We start from the raw sequence: 15,119 nt of genomic DNA on the forward strand, positions 1-15,119 counted from the left end.
TGTCGAAATTCAGAAAAGGTTCTTTGAGATCTTAAGTGTCTTCTAACCTCCACGCAATGTATGACTATGAAATTTCTGTTCTTCCATCGCAAATCACGGAGAAAATAAAAAGTGATTTCTATTGATCTTATCAATAAGATATAACCTTAGCATTTATACACTCTCATTTTGAATATCCGGTTTAGTACATTTACTCTCTCTTTGAAACTTCTGCTTTAGGGTTGTTCTAATGCAGAAGTTTACAAAGAAGCCTTTATGTTCATAATGATTGTGTTAAGTTCATTCCCTCACAGCAAGCCCTCAGTAGCTGCATGAGGTTTTCTTCATCATTGCTATGTCTTTTTGGCTATCTAATCCTTGTCTTGTTGTGCAAGCAGGCCATCATTAAGAGACCCAAGTTTTTAGAAAGTAATTTATTTACATGTGAGTGGGTGTGGTTCTTGTGTTTTGTTTTGGGAGTATAATTTACATTACAAGTACATACCCTTTGCCTCCCACTCTCCTCAATAAAAATTTGAATTAAGGCTTATGAGGTAGTCGGGTAATTTAGACTTCTGGTTACAATTAGCATCTAAGCTTTGTGCGTTGAGTATATACCCTTTACCCCTTCCCCCCTGGAAAAACATGATTACAAATGTTTTTAATTCTCAACATTCATGATGTTTAAATGTTCGACAGAACACGAAATGAGCGGTTTCAGATTAGCTATTTTATAGACAGTTTTCAAAAGTATACTGCAAAGTAACATTTGACATCTGAACTACCTTTGCCAATATTGAATACAAAGGGAAATTTCTCATTATGAAGGAAAAAATAACGGATATCAAGATGATTATCAAAGCAATTTTGAACATAATCGTATTTTTATGTACATCGAACTTAGTCTACAAAACTAGACAAGAAAAGGATTTATAGTGGGCTACTATGATATTAAATTTGATTTGAATCCTCTGCATTTGTGGTAAATTAGTTTTACATCACATTGTGGAAGTTTTTTTGATGTTGTTGTTTTCCATTTAACGACAACTTCAAAAGACTTCCTTTTCAATCATTTCCAATTATTTTGATAAGGATTACGTTTCAAAATGATTGAATATTTTGCTTTTTAAATATCAGTTTGACATTTAATTATATTTTCAACTAAAAATTAATAATAACTGAAGTTTCTGATGTCTTTAAAATATCTGAATTAAATTTTAAAAAAATCTAATTTTTAAAATTGTGCTTACAAAAAAAAATTGTCTATGCCCTGCTATGGGTGCTTAAAGACCTTTCAAACACTGAAGAAAAATGAAACAACTGCTCTGACTCATGGTTGACTCACACAAGAATAAGCTTGCACTTTAAAGAGGTTAAAAGTATTTTTTTTTTGGAAAATTAGACCAAAAATGCTTTTTTTTACGGGAAGATTTTTAGAAACTAGATATCATTTTTATAGTTCTGGTGTTTTTATTTAGTTATTGAATAATGTTACAAGTGAATTCTTTGCTATGTTTATAAGATGTAAAAGAACCTTATACATGATGAAATGTTAAGTTTTTTTTTATCAAAGTATAACAAATTAGATTATTTTGAATTAGTGTGACTTTTTGTAATAATTCAAATGAAAAATTAACTTAGTACAGGCTGCCATGCAACAGGTAAACCTGAATAAGCAGGAAAAATACAGAGAATTAAAAAAAAACAAAAAAACAAAAAAAAAAAAAAAACAGGAACAATTCAGGGAGTTTTGAAATTTTTCTTAAATTTCTGGAAAAAAGCAGAGAGTCTACAAATGATTTGTGTAAAATGATTTGTTATCTTCTTGTAACACCTTTTTCAAGTTGTTGAACAAATTGTACAGTAATATTAATATTGGAGTTGATGTTGTTCTTGAAAGAATATCTTGTCTTAAAACACATTTATTGAGACTATATTTACATTTATCTTAGGGATATTCTTGCAAAAAACATGGTCAAATTCTTAACATGTCAACTTCATTTTAATATTCAATAATCTGATTCTACATTGCATTGTTGCCAAACATCAATTTTTATTTCCTCGAGGTAGAAAGGATGATCATTTCTTGTCTTCAAGGTCTCCATCAGGCTTGTGTAAAAAAAAAAAAAAATAATAATAAAAAAAATTATTTTAAAGAAGTTAACTTATAATTATTTTGACATATTCTTAATGTTCTTTATTATCTACTTTTCCGCGACTGATATTTTCTTTCTTGAATAGTCTCTCTCTTATACTATCAGTTCATGAACTTTGCAATCATTTTGATGTTCATTTTTTTTTTTTTTTTTGTTCCAGGAAGTGCTGCATTATTTTGGGCAGTTGGTCTACACCCTGCAGCATCTTCACAGCAAGCTCATTTTGCACAGAGATCTCAAGTCCCAGAACATTTTGCTCACCCAAAACAAGAAGATTCTGAAGATTGGAGATTTTGGGATCTCGAAAGTATTGAGCAGCAAGAGTAAAGCTTCAACAGTAAGTTATTGTTGTTGTTTCTGCAAATATATTTTTGACTTTTTTTTTTTTTAAAATACTTATAGAGATTTTCCTCATGCATCATCTTTAATAAACTGAGAGGAAGCAAAAATCATATGCCTTCTGGTGTTTTTGTAATGTAAAATATCATTTTTCTGACAACAAAGAGCACATAACTTATTATGGTAATACGTGCCAACTTTAATGGATTAGACATAAAGTTTTTGCATTTTAGCTGTTTTTTATGGTTTTGAATGTCAGTCTAGCTTTTTTATGCATTACATTATCTGATTCCAATCACCTCCACAAAACTTTTTCATTTTTGTTTTCTATGTGATTTTACTTCTTGATTATCTTTCATTATTATTTAACATTATTTTTTAAAATTCTTCTTACATTTCATGTTCTGTACAGAGGATTTGCTCGCTCTCATAATTTTGCCTTGACTACTCCTGAATTTGAATCCAATTTCATCCTTTTTAAAATCTTCATAAACCTAAGATGTTAGATTTTTGAAAATGAAATTGATCTAAAAAAAGTCGACTTAAATTCAAAAATTCTTTCATTAATTTTAATCTTAAAATTTGGGCAATGATATCAGCTCACTGAATAACTAAGTATTTTAGCCTAATAAATACTTTTCATTCATATTTGGGGAGCATTTTTTTTTGTACACTCTCAATAAAATTGGAGAAAACTTTCAGTCAGTTAAGATAGTGGTGTTTGCTTAAAATTTCTGATGTCAGTCTCCAATTATGTTCTGTTTTGTTGAAAGAATATAGCTTTTAATCTATTTTTGTTTTCCGCTTATAAATGAAGAAACCATTTTAGTGGAAGTAATCTTTCTGAAGATGAAAATAGTGCAGCAGAAATTTACTTTAACAAACAAGTTCAATCAAATTCACTTTTGTTAACCTTTTCATTATTAGTGTTGCCTTAAAGATCTATATAACAGTGCAGGTCTGCCCCGTTTCTCTTTTGTTTTGAAGACTTCTGTCTCTTTCACTTTTATTAATTTAGATAAATTTATTATCTAAGTAAATAAAATTGATTATTAAAATTTATGAAATCAATGTAGTTCATTCTTGAATTCAAGTCCAATATGATTTATGAATTTTACGTTGAATGTTTCAAACCAGGCATGAGATATATTTGCATTTTCTTTTTAAGTTTAAATTGCTAATCTGTATCTCTAAAATGATGAGCTATTTTCTTTGAGAATAAAATTTTTCAATAAGTACACTTATTGTGGAAAAATAAAGATAAATAAGACTTTTTCCCTATCTAGGTAACTCCCTCCAGTAAAAAATAAGGGGGTAATTTTGTGGAGTGGCCTAGCTAGGTAAAAATTTCTATTATTTTTGTTTTTCAAAGATGTGATATGCTTCTGGTGGGCCAATCCACAAAAAAGTCACCTTTTTTTTTTCTCACGTGACAGTTTATATACACCAGTTTACCTTATTCTCTACACTTTTCAAATTTTTAGTGATTTCATCATTTAACATTGTATAATGAATTATTAGATGTATTTATTTCCCCTAAATCATTTATTTATAACTTCTCTAATACTTACACCTTCATACTTCATGTGAGTATTACCTTTATTTTATTTTAATTTTTAATGCAAGATATATTAAAAAATTGTTTTCAAACAAATTTTGATTTGTTTAGATAATTCGCTTTGGTAAATAAGAGGTAGTAAAAAGCAGTGGTTTTCCTACAATATATACTGACTTAATAAATAATTTAATATTATGAAATTATAGTATATTATTCTTATTGTAACATTTGCTGCTGTTTGGTAATTAAAAAAAATCAATTAAATTCACATGAATAAATGCATACATATTAGAAAAGTTATAAATAAATAATTAAGTGAAGTAAATAAATCTAACAATTCATTATACAATGTTAAATGATGAAATCTTTAAAACATTGAAAAATGTCTAGAATTAAGTCCACTAGTGCATATCATTAAAAAGTAATAATTTGAAGAAGTAAAGAACAAAATTTTTTGCTTAAGAAATTGCTCATACGTTTGTGATTTCTTAAGCAACTAAATTTTGTTCATATTTCTCTTAAGTCATTACTTTTAATGAAGTATATAAGCTGTCACTTGCAGACAAAAATGTCTTTTTTATCTTGGAATGACCCTTGGTGCCATTATCCACTATAGGTGAATTTTACTTAAAGGTGTTACAAATATTTGTTGTAGAAAAAGTTAATAAATGGAAAATATTCTAAATAGTTTCTTTACTTTGATACTTTGTGTTATTCTGAAGTTTATAAAATATGAAAATATAACTTTTTAATTTTATTTATTTACTATTGTGTGTATAGCATTTTACAGTGTGCTTGTTTACTTTAACATTCAAAGGCTAATTGACATTAGTATCTATTGAGAATATTGATTTATACATGTATGACATTTGAAGAGCTTGTCTTCAAATGTATTTTTCTATTTTTACTATTTTTGAAAAAATATAATTTTGTTATGCAAGATTTGTTATTGAACTCAAAGAAAAATATAATTTTCCCCAGTAATTGGTTATTTAGTGTTGTTATCTATAGAGGATAACAACACTAAATTACTTGAATAAAAAAATTCTGACAGTATAGTTATTTAGAAATAAAAAAAGAAAAAAAAACTTAACCCCTTTAGTTTAAAAACTACATGAGTTACTCCCTTTTGGCTCAAACAAATAACAAAGTTATCTTTCTTTCATTCAAAAGCGCTCTCAGAATTTTTTCATGCAAATACAGTAAAAATTTTAGAAGCACAATTTTGAAATGTAGTTACCAGAAATCTTCATTTGATAATTTTATTTCTCAATTACTATCATTAGGATACTGTGCAATTTTCATAATTTTTTTCTGTTTAATGAATATTAACAGAAAGAAGATATTTTTGCAGTTAAACAAATATTGTATTTTCATTTATTTTAACATTAAGTATCTTTGCAACATTTTTTATAAACATAAAAAATATTTATGAACATTCATGTTTTTTTTCGGAAAGGGGCACACAGGGAAATTCCCTTAACTTAAACATGAGATGAATCACGTAATCTCCTGGCACACAGCAATTGGTTAAACTTGACTTCAATTCTTTTTGGCACAAAATTTATTTATGACATATTCCTCTTATGGGGGAGGGACAAGTTTTCACCTTCTGTTTTTAATGTGGCAAAACTTTACTCAGAAAATCTACTAATCATAAATGCATTGCTTGACATGTGCTGCTATGTTTTCCAGCGAAAAGCGAATTTTCGAAATTTTTTGATTCAATGCTTTTTGGAAGCAAGCTCTTCATTTAATAGTAGTATATATTGGTGACTTTAATTGACTTTTGTTTCTTATTTTCATGATTTTTCAAAAGGAATTTAAGGTGCATTAATTTTTAAAAGACTCTTAGGTATTTAACAGTAAGTTACCACCTCCAAGTCAAGACAAAGGCAGAACTACATGGAATGTACCAGGCAGCCCGGTTGTCACATCCAGAGACTGCAGTTTCATTCTTATTTAAAGACGAAAAAATAAACAAAGTTTCTTATTTGAAAACAAAACTGCTGTCTCTGGATGTAATAACTTTGATGTCTGGTATATTGCATGTAGTTCTGGGGCCTTTGCCCTGGCTTGGAGCATTAACTTACTGCTAAACTTTGCCTTAAATTCACGAGTCAAACCATAACATGCTGCGGACACTCGCTGGTGAGATGAATTTATTTCATCTACCAGTTTGTTGGTGTTCTCAGCTTCAATGAGATGACATCTGCGTCCAGCTCGGTTATATACTGTTCCAGACTGTAGAAGTCTAATGATAACAAAACTGCAGTTGCTAGATGTGATGAGTTTGTTATTAAAGTGGTTGAAACCAAGGTGTATACTTTAAAAGAATATAAAACTACAAATTCACAAATTTAATACCTTTAGGTAAAAGGGTTCCTTGTAACCCCCAAAAGATGTGTATGCAGTTCTCCTACTAATTTCTGCACACTAGAAAATATTTGATAAGCTTATGAAATCTCCTTCAAGAGTCTGTCAATGTTAATTTATTTATATTTATTCTACAACTACAGGTGGTAGGAACTCCTTGCTATTATTCTCCTGAACTCTGTGAAGGCAAACCGTATCTTAATCAGTTTTTAAATCTTTGTTTGCATGTGTTAAAAGTTTCTTTTTTGGGCTCTCAACTATCCTCCTTTCTTTCTTAGCTGTCTTTAAGCTCTTTGTTCTTAAGTGTAATATTATTTGCATATAATTTATCCAAGTTACTTTAAGTTTTATTATTAACTAGCTGTATTGCCCGGCTTTGCATGGTCTACCTCAAAAATAAAAGTTCTGTCAAGTGACGCATGTTCACCAATCAGGTTTCAATTAGAGAGAAAAAAAACTAAAATTTCCCGTCAAAATAATCATTCTCAAAGAAAGAAAACGGCAAATCAAAAGTTCTCCCCCCCAAAAAAAACATAACCCTCCATAAATACAACTAAAATCCTAAAAAAAGAAAGAAGACAATTCGCCAAATAATAATCAAAAGGGGAAATTTTTACCTCAAAACAAAAAAGATATTTTATTTAGTCACAACAAGAAGCAAAAGTTGTAACCTTCTAAATGCTAACTTAAACTGAAATCGGGCAAACAATAATTTTCGGATTTAAAATTTCTGTTCCATTAGGCTTAGCTGTGCTTTTTAATTTTTTCCCTTTCACAACCGTTTTTTTTTTTTGAAATTTGAAGGAAATGAATGTACTCTATGGGTGTTTTTCGCGTGCTTTCAAATGGGGACCTGAATCAAAGAAATCAGATAATTATTTCGGGTAGAAAGAGTTATTTAATGCCATTTTCGGGCTTTAAAATTAAAATTCGAACAGTTCGGTTCTTTTGTGGCGTTCGAAACCCCCCATGTTCCTTCTCAGGTGCCCAAGTACCTCCCTGCCAAATTTGGTTGAGATCCGACGTTAACTGTGGATTTGTATAAGGAACATACACACCAACACACACACGAATCGAAAACAGTTCACTGTAAATATACTAACTTTTATAAAATCAGATATGACCTGACTTAAACAAGGTATTTTGAATTATTTCTTGATGAGTTACAGGAAAATGCAAAATGTGTTTTTAATTTAAAATATCAAACTCATTTTTCCCCCATTAAGAAATAGTAGGCAAAGGTGTATTTAAATTATTTGACTAAAAGTAAAGTACAATGCAGTTGTAAAGGCTATTAAAATTCAAAATGCAGTTTTATAATTATTATTATGTTTACTGTCAGTTGTCTAGAACAAATAAATAATTAAAGTGTCAAGTATTTATTTCGGTTTCTTTTATTGAAATTTTTTCAATCCTGCAAACCCTGATGTTTTCTTACAACAAAATTTCATATGCTCAACAATAAACTCATTATGAATCGCACATATATCGCATTTAAAACAAAAACATTGCATCCACTGGGCGCTGCCATGTTTACTAACTGAGCATACCACCCTTTTTCTTCGCGAACTCTTTGTTAAGAATTTCTCTTCACGAAACTAACCGAGTTACACTTTCTGAACCACCAGTTAGCTAATGCGATCTCTTTTTGAACGCCTCGTTTGGTTAACTCGCTTCACTCGTTAAATGCAATTGACTTTATGAACTCACCCATAGATTATTAATTTTTTGGAACATTTGTTTCCAAAGTGTATGCATTAAAAATATTGGTTTCATATTTTCTCCTTCAGTTTTAACTACTGTTTTCTAAAATATTTAAATATAAATTTAAAAAAAAAAAAATTGTTTCTGAAAAGATATTTGTTTTAGAAATGATGGAGATTTTTGTCCTAACTTGTTCATCTGTCATAAAATATTTCAGCTTAACTTTTGTTAAGCCAGAATAACATTTTAGTGAGAGACAACTCTGTTATATACAAAATTTTAGTTAACAAATAGCTGCTATTTTGATGAGTTAAAGCATCATAATAAAATTGGTTGTAACAGTAAGTGGTAATGAAAAAGGAAACTTCTTCATTAAAAAATATGTATTTTCTTTATGTAATACTGGTAGATTGTTGAGGGAAGTCATTGTTTTAAAGAAATTTTTTTTTCATCCTGTTCTTAAAGCTTAATGTTTAGTTTTGAAGCTTTTTCAACAAGCATGTCAAATCTTTTTTTGTTAATATAGTAAATATGTTAAGCACAAAAATACTTAATGTGGAAAATCGGTTGACAAAAAATGATATAGCGAGTCAGACAGTACACTGTGCAGTTCAATATACCATAAGTTTTTAAACTCTTGACAAAGGAAATTTACTTAAATAGAGGTAAAACTTTTTTTTTTTTTTGAAACATGCCCACATTGAACACGAGCCTTGAGGAAAGTTTGTTTCCGTTATTACAATTTAGAGATCATTTTTTTTTTTACTTATCAGTCATGCCAAACAACAGAAATTAAAGGGTGATATTAGAGTTGTATTTTTTAAGTCTTAATTTTCCTGATTCTATTTCAGCCCCCATTTGGTACTGCTATTTGTTCCTCTTTGTCTCTTATTTGTTTAATCTTGAGATTGGCAGCTATTAATTCATGAATTAAGTAAAATAGAATGCAAGGAAATGACTTTTGCAAAATGACTGTAATGCTATTTGAATAAATCTGAAGAACACGTTCTAAACAACTTTCTTCCTGATATTCTTAATTGACACATATGGGCAATTTTTATTTAGAATGCAAAGCATTAACAATGCTTGTAGGGGTTTTACAACACATAGTTGTAAATATAGATGTGTTGTATAATATAGTGGTTTAACTATGTTTCAAAATCAAAATACATTTCGTGGTGTCTGGAGTTTCTGAAATTTTACTCTGGAAAATCCTGAAAATCTTAGGGAATTTGAGTTTGTTCAGAGAGTGGCAACCCTGTATAATCGATGAAGGGATTTTATGGTAAATTTTTTAATGTGGAATTTCTTTAAAACAAGAATGCTCCCTTCAGTTTCATGTCGAACGTTTTTTATTGTACCTGAAATAAATAAATAAATAAAAAATGCTTAGTGCAGAAGACCAGAAAGCAGTCCATGACTTATAAGCTATGCCAAAAATAAATTAAAACTCATTTGCTTACTTATATTGGTAGAAACCAAAAAAAAAAAGGAAACATTTAAGCACAGATTGCTCATTAAATAGTTTAGGAGGGATGATCATATGTCTAAAAATATTGATAACAGAGCTTATGGACGCATTCATAGCACTTGGTCCTTTTTTATGATGTCGATGAATGTAAAATAAGAAATAACAATGTCAAAAAGCACAAATTGCAGATTACTCTAGACACATGTTTCTGCATTACAAGGAGCGCCTTTTTCAGTGCAAAAGAAATGAGCTTATGTATGAAAAGACATCCGATAAAAGCCAAGAGCCAGACAAGGAAACAGCTTTAAAAATAAAATTAGCGGATTAACCAAATACCCCTGAGAAAATTATAAGCCAATAAACAAACCAATAGGAATACAACAAACATTTTTATCTATCTTTCTTTGTTTATTTTAAACTTTTTTTGTAATACCTTTGACAGTTCCCGCTTTTCTTCTATTTATCTTTATTTTTATTTTTCCTAAAATTTTTGGTTTTGGTTTGTTTCATTTCCTGACATTTTTCTTCCATTCAGATTTTTTCTTTTCTTGCATTTCATGGTTATTGACATTGTCTTTTTTGTTTTAGCTTATAATCTTTGTCCAATCGAGTTCTTTGGTTCTCTCGTCTTGTACCGGTGAGATAGCTCTCGCTCTTTGTTTGTATTCCTATTGGTTTGTTATTGGTTTAGAATTTTCTCATTGGTGTTTGGTTAAGCTGCTATTTTTATTTTTTAATCTGTTTGTTTATCTGGCTCATGGTTTTCCTCGGATGTCTTTCCATCCAGAAGCTCATTTGTTTTGCATTGAAAAAGGCGTTCCTGATAACACCGAAACACGTGTCTGCAGTAATCTGCAATTTGTGTTTGTTGAAGTTGTTACTTCTTATTTTATTTTTCAGCACAATAGTACTTATGTAACTTATGCAATGAATGTGTTCGTGCATCTGTTTGCTTCTCGCTTAAAATTACAGAAGTGGACAAAGTGTGGAAACCTTTTAAAAAAAAGATAATTTTGGTGGTTTGATGGTTATAACACCATTTCTTTTGTACCAATACTATAAAATTATGCATCATTGAAAAGGTAATTTAGTTAAGATTGTAAAGCAGAAGTATTTAAGAATAGATTTTTAATACAACAGCAATTTTAAAGAAAAGAGGTGCTATAGAAGAAATGAGATGTACAAAAGTTTTGGCTATACCGGTTAATTCTCAGTTGGCTTAAGCCTTAATTACGGACTTTCATCTCTTTTCCACGGAGTGAACCATATTTTTTAGTTCTGTAGCTGTTATAATGTGGAACTAAGATTGAATTATTGCTTCTGATAATTGGGTTTCATTGCTGGGTCTTTGTAAGCTTCTTCAGCAGACTCCATATAATTTCACTTGCGTTAAGTTCTTAACTATTCCCAGGCCATTCCAGCAGTTGAATATGATTATCTTAAAACCATTTCTTGCACACACCAGCTACATGACATGGTGCTGAATCCTGTGTAAATATAAATGCATCATTATCTTGGAGAAAATCACATGAAGATGGTAGCAGCTTTTGCCGATTTATTTCACTTATGTATCTTTGGGCATTTATATTCCAACCAATCTCACCAATTCTGTCCACAACTCTTGATGTCATGTAACTCAGAGTCATAATACTAACTAGGTGTTTCTCGGTAGGTGTAATGTGCTCCACAATGGACTTCTTCTCTAATTCTTCTCTATACATATTTTGTTCATCACTACCTAACAAGGAGATTTTGGTCGCATCACTCTAAATTACACTATCCCATTGTCCAGTTAACATGAGCTATAGCCCAGTTTAATCTTTTCAAGCTTTTTTCAGAGATAGAAAAGTTTTTTTCGTAGCACTCTAGCATTTAGACCGAATTCATGCCGTCTGTGTTGAGCAGTCCTTGCATTTACTGTCACATTGCACTGCACCATTGCACATTGTTTACACTGACCAATTAAAAAGACGCATAGATGATAATTATGTATTAAAAGGAAACATAAATGGTGCTTCACTGTAACAAAACATACTGATGTTGGCTCAGTGCTAAAACACTACCAGAACAAGATGACAGCTGATTGGCTCTGTAAGCACTCATGCTCATTGGCTACATTCAAACAAAGAAAAGCTACTTTCTATAAATGTAAGCTAGCTGTGCTTCTATTTCTAGTTATTTTGCTATATTTTTGATATAATACAGATAATTGAATAATTGATATTGCTATACAATCTTGATTAAATTGTCATCCCAATAATACCTAATTTTACGGTATTGGTGCAGAAAAAAGTGGTGTTATTGGACATCAAACGACTGAAAGCAACTTTTTCCAAAAGGTGTCCACAACTTTGTCCACTAAGAAGCAGAGCTTTGTATGTACCCGTTAGCATATTTTGGATTCTTTTGCTCAACATTGTATCACATGAGCTCCTGTTTCATTTTCGAAAGCCTGCTTATTTGATCATCTCATAGAGTTGATGAATTTTATTTTATTTAAAAGCAGGTAATTAAAAAGAAAAAATCTTAGTTTTTATTTTTTAACTAAAACTGTCCTTTTTGTTGAAGTGTTGTTGTGTTTGGTTCTTTCTGTTAACATATCTTGCTTGCTTTTAAAAATTTAGTTAAAGCTTGCTGACATTTTCTTTTAACTAAATGAAAATTAATTATTAATTTCGACTAACTCTTCTTTTCTTCTTTCAGATTCTTTACTGACTTATAAATGCTAAATTGCTTCTTTCTGTTTCTCTTTTCCTCTCAACAGCCTCTTCTGCTTTGAAAAGCTAATGCTTCAGTATTGTGTTGATGTTGTTTCCTTTAACTATCATAAGATATAACCAGAAGAGTGACATCTGGGCCCTTGGCTGCATTCTGTATGAGCTGATGACTCTGAAGAGACCCTTTGAAGCTGGTGTAAGTATTTCTTATTTAATTACACAACATGCATTCAATTAATGACTTTGTTGGTGTTTAGGACGGATTATAGTGACCAAATAATGTATAAATAAAAGTTAAAGTTATTACTGGACAAAATATAAAAAAAAGTTGTACATGTTGCTGTATTTAGTTACGAGCAACCAATTTTTTCAAGAAATTTTGAACCACAGTCATGGAAGTATGAAACTACCATTTAGTGTTGAAGATTTTAAAATTTAGCGTTGTATTAGAGGTTACTTAAAACCAGCATCTCAATGATTTAAATCACTTTTTGAAACTCAAACCCTATAGTTCCTTTCTTGAGAGTTCTAAATTTCACATGTTCTACATTTTTCTCAGTCAGTCGAATGTTCCATGTGTTTTTAATGTTGTCCTTATAAATCTTTATTTAATCATTTTTAGTTATTAAATTTCTCTCCTTATGCAACCTGAAATTTCAAATTTTTCGTTAACAGCTGGTGGCCGGTTCACACTTTTAAGTTAGTTTATTATTAGTTGCCACTTTCGACCTTTATTTCTTAAATGAAAGCAGTCAGGTCATCTTAAGCCACTACACTCAAAGATCCGTATAAAGAAAAGTATTGGCAAGTGTTGCTACATTGTATGCATATTTATATAAAGTATAAAAAACAAACTTACTTAACTTGTTTCAATCATCAGTTCTTGTTAAACATTTAAATCATTTGCATTTATTATCATTTGCATAATTTATTGCTTATTGTTATTTATTAAACTAACGTTGTAATTTTGGGAGACTCGATGGTAAGGGAGGTGGGTAATGCAGTTGGGAGAGTAAAGCATAAGGGGGCTAGATGCTGTTATCCCCTTCCCTCTCGCTCCCATGAAAATGCTGTGCTGAGCTTTCGACCTCCATTTCTTGCTCCTGTGATATTGCCGTGCTTGGAGTGTGCAATATTAACGCGACGAAACTCTATTAAAACCAATTCATTTATTTTGCCCGCAATACATTTTATTTCTCTTTTTATACACTAGATGGAGCACCAGTCCATTTTTAATGTAATTGCAGATTTTAAATGTAATTGCAGAGATGCAGGAAGGAAATTCTCTTTTTCTGTCCAGATTGTTACTTTGGCCTCTATATCTCATGCTTTGAAATTTACCACACAAGAAAAATTTACTAATCTTTACTTATATTGCACAAAAGGTTAATAAAATCCTTTTTTAATATTTAAAAGACATATGTCTTAAATTTGTTGAACAGCTGGTTGCTTTATCCAACACAGACTCCCATACCTTGGAAACTCGTCAGTATTACTGGGGACTACATCATTCATTCCCACCCACAACATAACCATGTCCTCCTTATTTTATACTCCCTTCTTTTCAGCTACTTTATTTACGTCTTTCACCCGAGCCACTGGTTAACTCCTTAACGCTTATAATTTTCATGAAAATGGTCATAAAAGTGTCGATTTTTTTATTACACTCAAATATTCGTGTAAAGAAAAGACACATAAAGACAAGTATATAACTATGATAAGTGTATATAACTAACTATAATACACATAAAGATAAGTGTGTGTTCATACACTTATCTTCCACATAAAGATAAGTGTATGAAAAACATGTGCATTCAATTTTTAATTTTGCTTGCTTGCTTAGGCTTGCTTGTTGGCCTTTCATAAATTTTTTTAAAAATTTAATCTAAAAAATGTCAAAATTAAAAATTGAATGCACATGTTTTTCGTATATTTTTATGTAATTTTCGTAAATGAAAAAAAGACTTTTATGACCATTTTCTTGAAAATTATTCGATCCTTAAGGGGTTAATCAGTGGCTCGGGTGAAAGACGCAAGTAAGGTAGCTGAAAAGAAGGGAGTATAAAATAAGGAGGACATGGTAATGTTGTGGGTGGGAACGATTGATGTAGTCCACAGTAATACTGAGGAGTTCCCAAGGTGAACTCCTCAGTCCCAAGGTGAACTCCTCCCCCAATGAGTCCCTGTTGGCTAAAACAACCAGCTGTTCAACAAATGTCCAAGTAGTTGGTATACTTTCCAGGTATGGTGTGAGTAGGAAGTGGCTAAATCAGCGTGTTAGGTGTATGAACCTGCTACTTAAGTTAATTTGCAAAAAGTGCAGTATCAGGTTCATTGATGTATGGAGTCATTGTAAACATGATTGGATTGCTGGGGATGGCCTGCATCTGAACTCTACAGGGGTCAAAATGGTTAGTGGTTTAATTTTAGGGTCTTCAGAGTCAGAAAAGTAAGTTTGGTTGTTTCATTTTCAATGAAACAACCAAATGTTTTGGTTGTTAAGACATTTCAATTACAGTAAAATTACTGGAATTGAAATGAAGTGTCTAATAAGAGTAAGTAATTTGAACAATTGTAATTTAAGAAATTTCAGGGTGTTAAATAAAAGCAATTTAGGCATGCTTAAAGTTTTCTATACCAACTCTTGCAGCATTAGGAACAAGATGGAAGAATTGAAAAGCATAGTTATAGATGAAAAGTTGTATGTTATTGGAATTACAGAGACATGAGCTACCGAATTTGATGCAGATTTATTATGTATTGCTGGGTATAATGGGTTTAGACAAGATATGGTAGACAAAAGAGGTGGTGGGGTTTAT

At 30.6% G+C, this 15,119-nt stretch overlaps 1 protein-coding gene across 3 annotated transcripts in view; it reads left to right on the forward strand.

Moving 5' to 3' along the window:
- LOC129231520 (serine/threonine-protein kinase Nek8-like) overlaps positions 1–15,119 on the forward strand; it is a 72,055-nt gene that overhangs the window by 17,362 nt on the left and 39,574 nt on the right. For all 3 annotated transcript variants that reach the window (XM_054865859.1, XM_054865857.1, XM_054865858.1), the window contains exons 4-6: positions 2,296–2,472; positions 6,552–6,601; positions 12,415–12,496. In XM_054865859.1, coding sequence (XP_054721834.1) covers positions 2,296–2,472; positions 6,552–6,601; positions 12,415–12,496 — 309 coding nt within the window. The remainder of the gene's footprint in view (positions 1–2,295; positions 2,473–6,551; positions 6,602–12,414; positions 12,497–15,119) is intronic.

The sequence above is a fragment of the Uloborus diversus genome, chromosome 10 (assembly GCF_026930045.1).
Source record: "Uloborus diversus isolate 005 chromosome 10, Udiv.v.3.1, whole genome shotgun sequence".
Classification (NCBI taxonomy): domain Eukaryota; kingdom Metazoa; phylum Arthropoda; class Arachnida; order Araneae; family Uloboridae; genus Uloborus; species Uloborus diversus.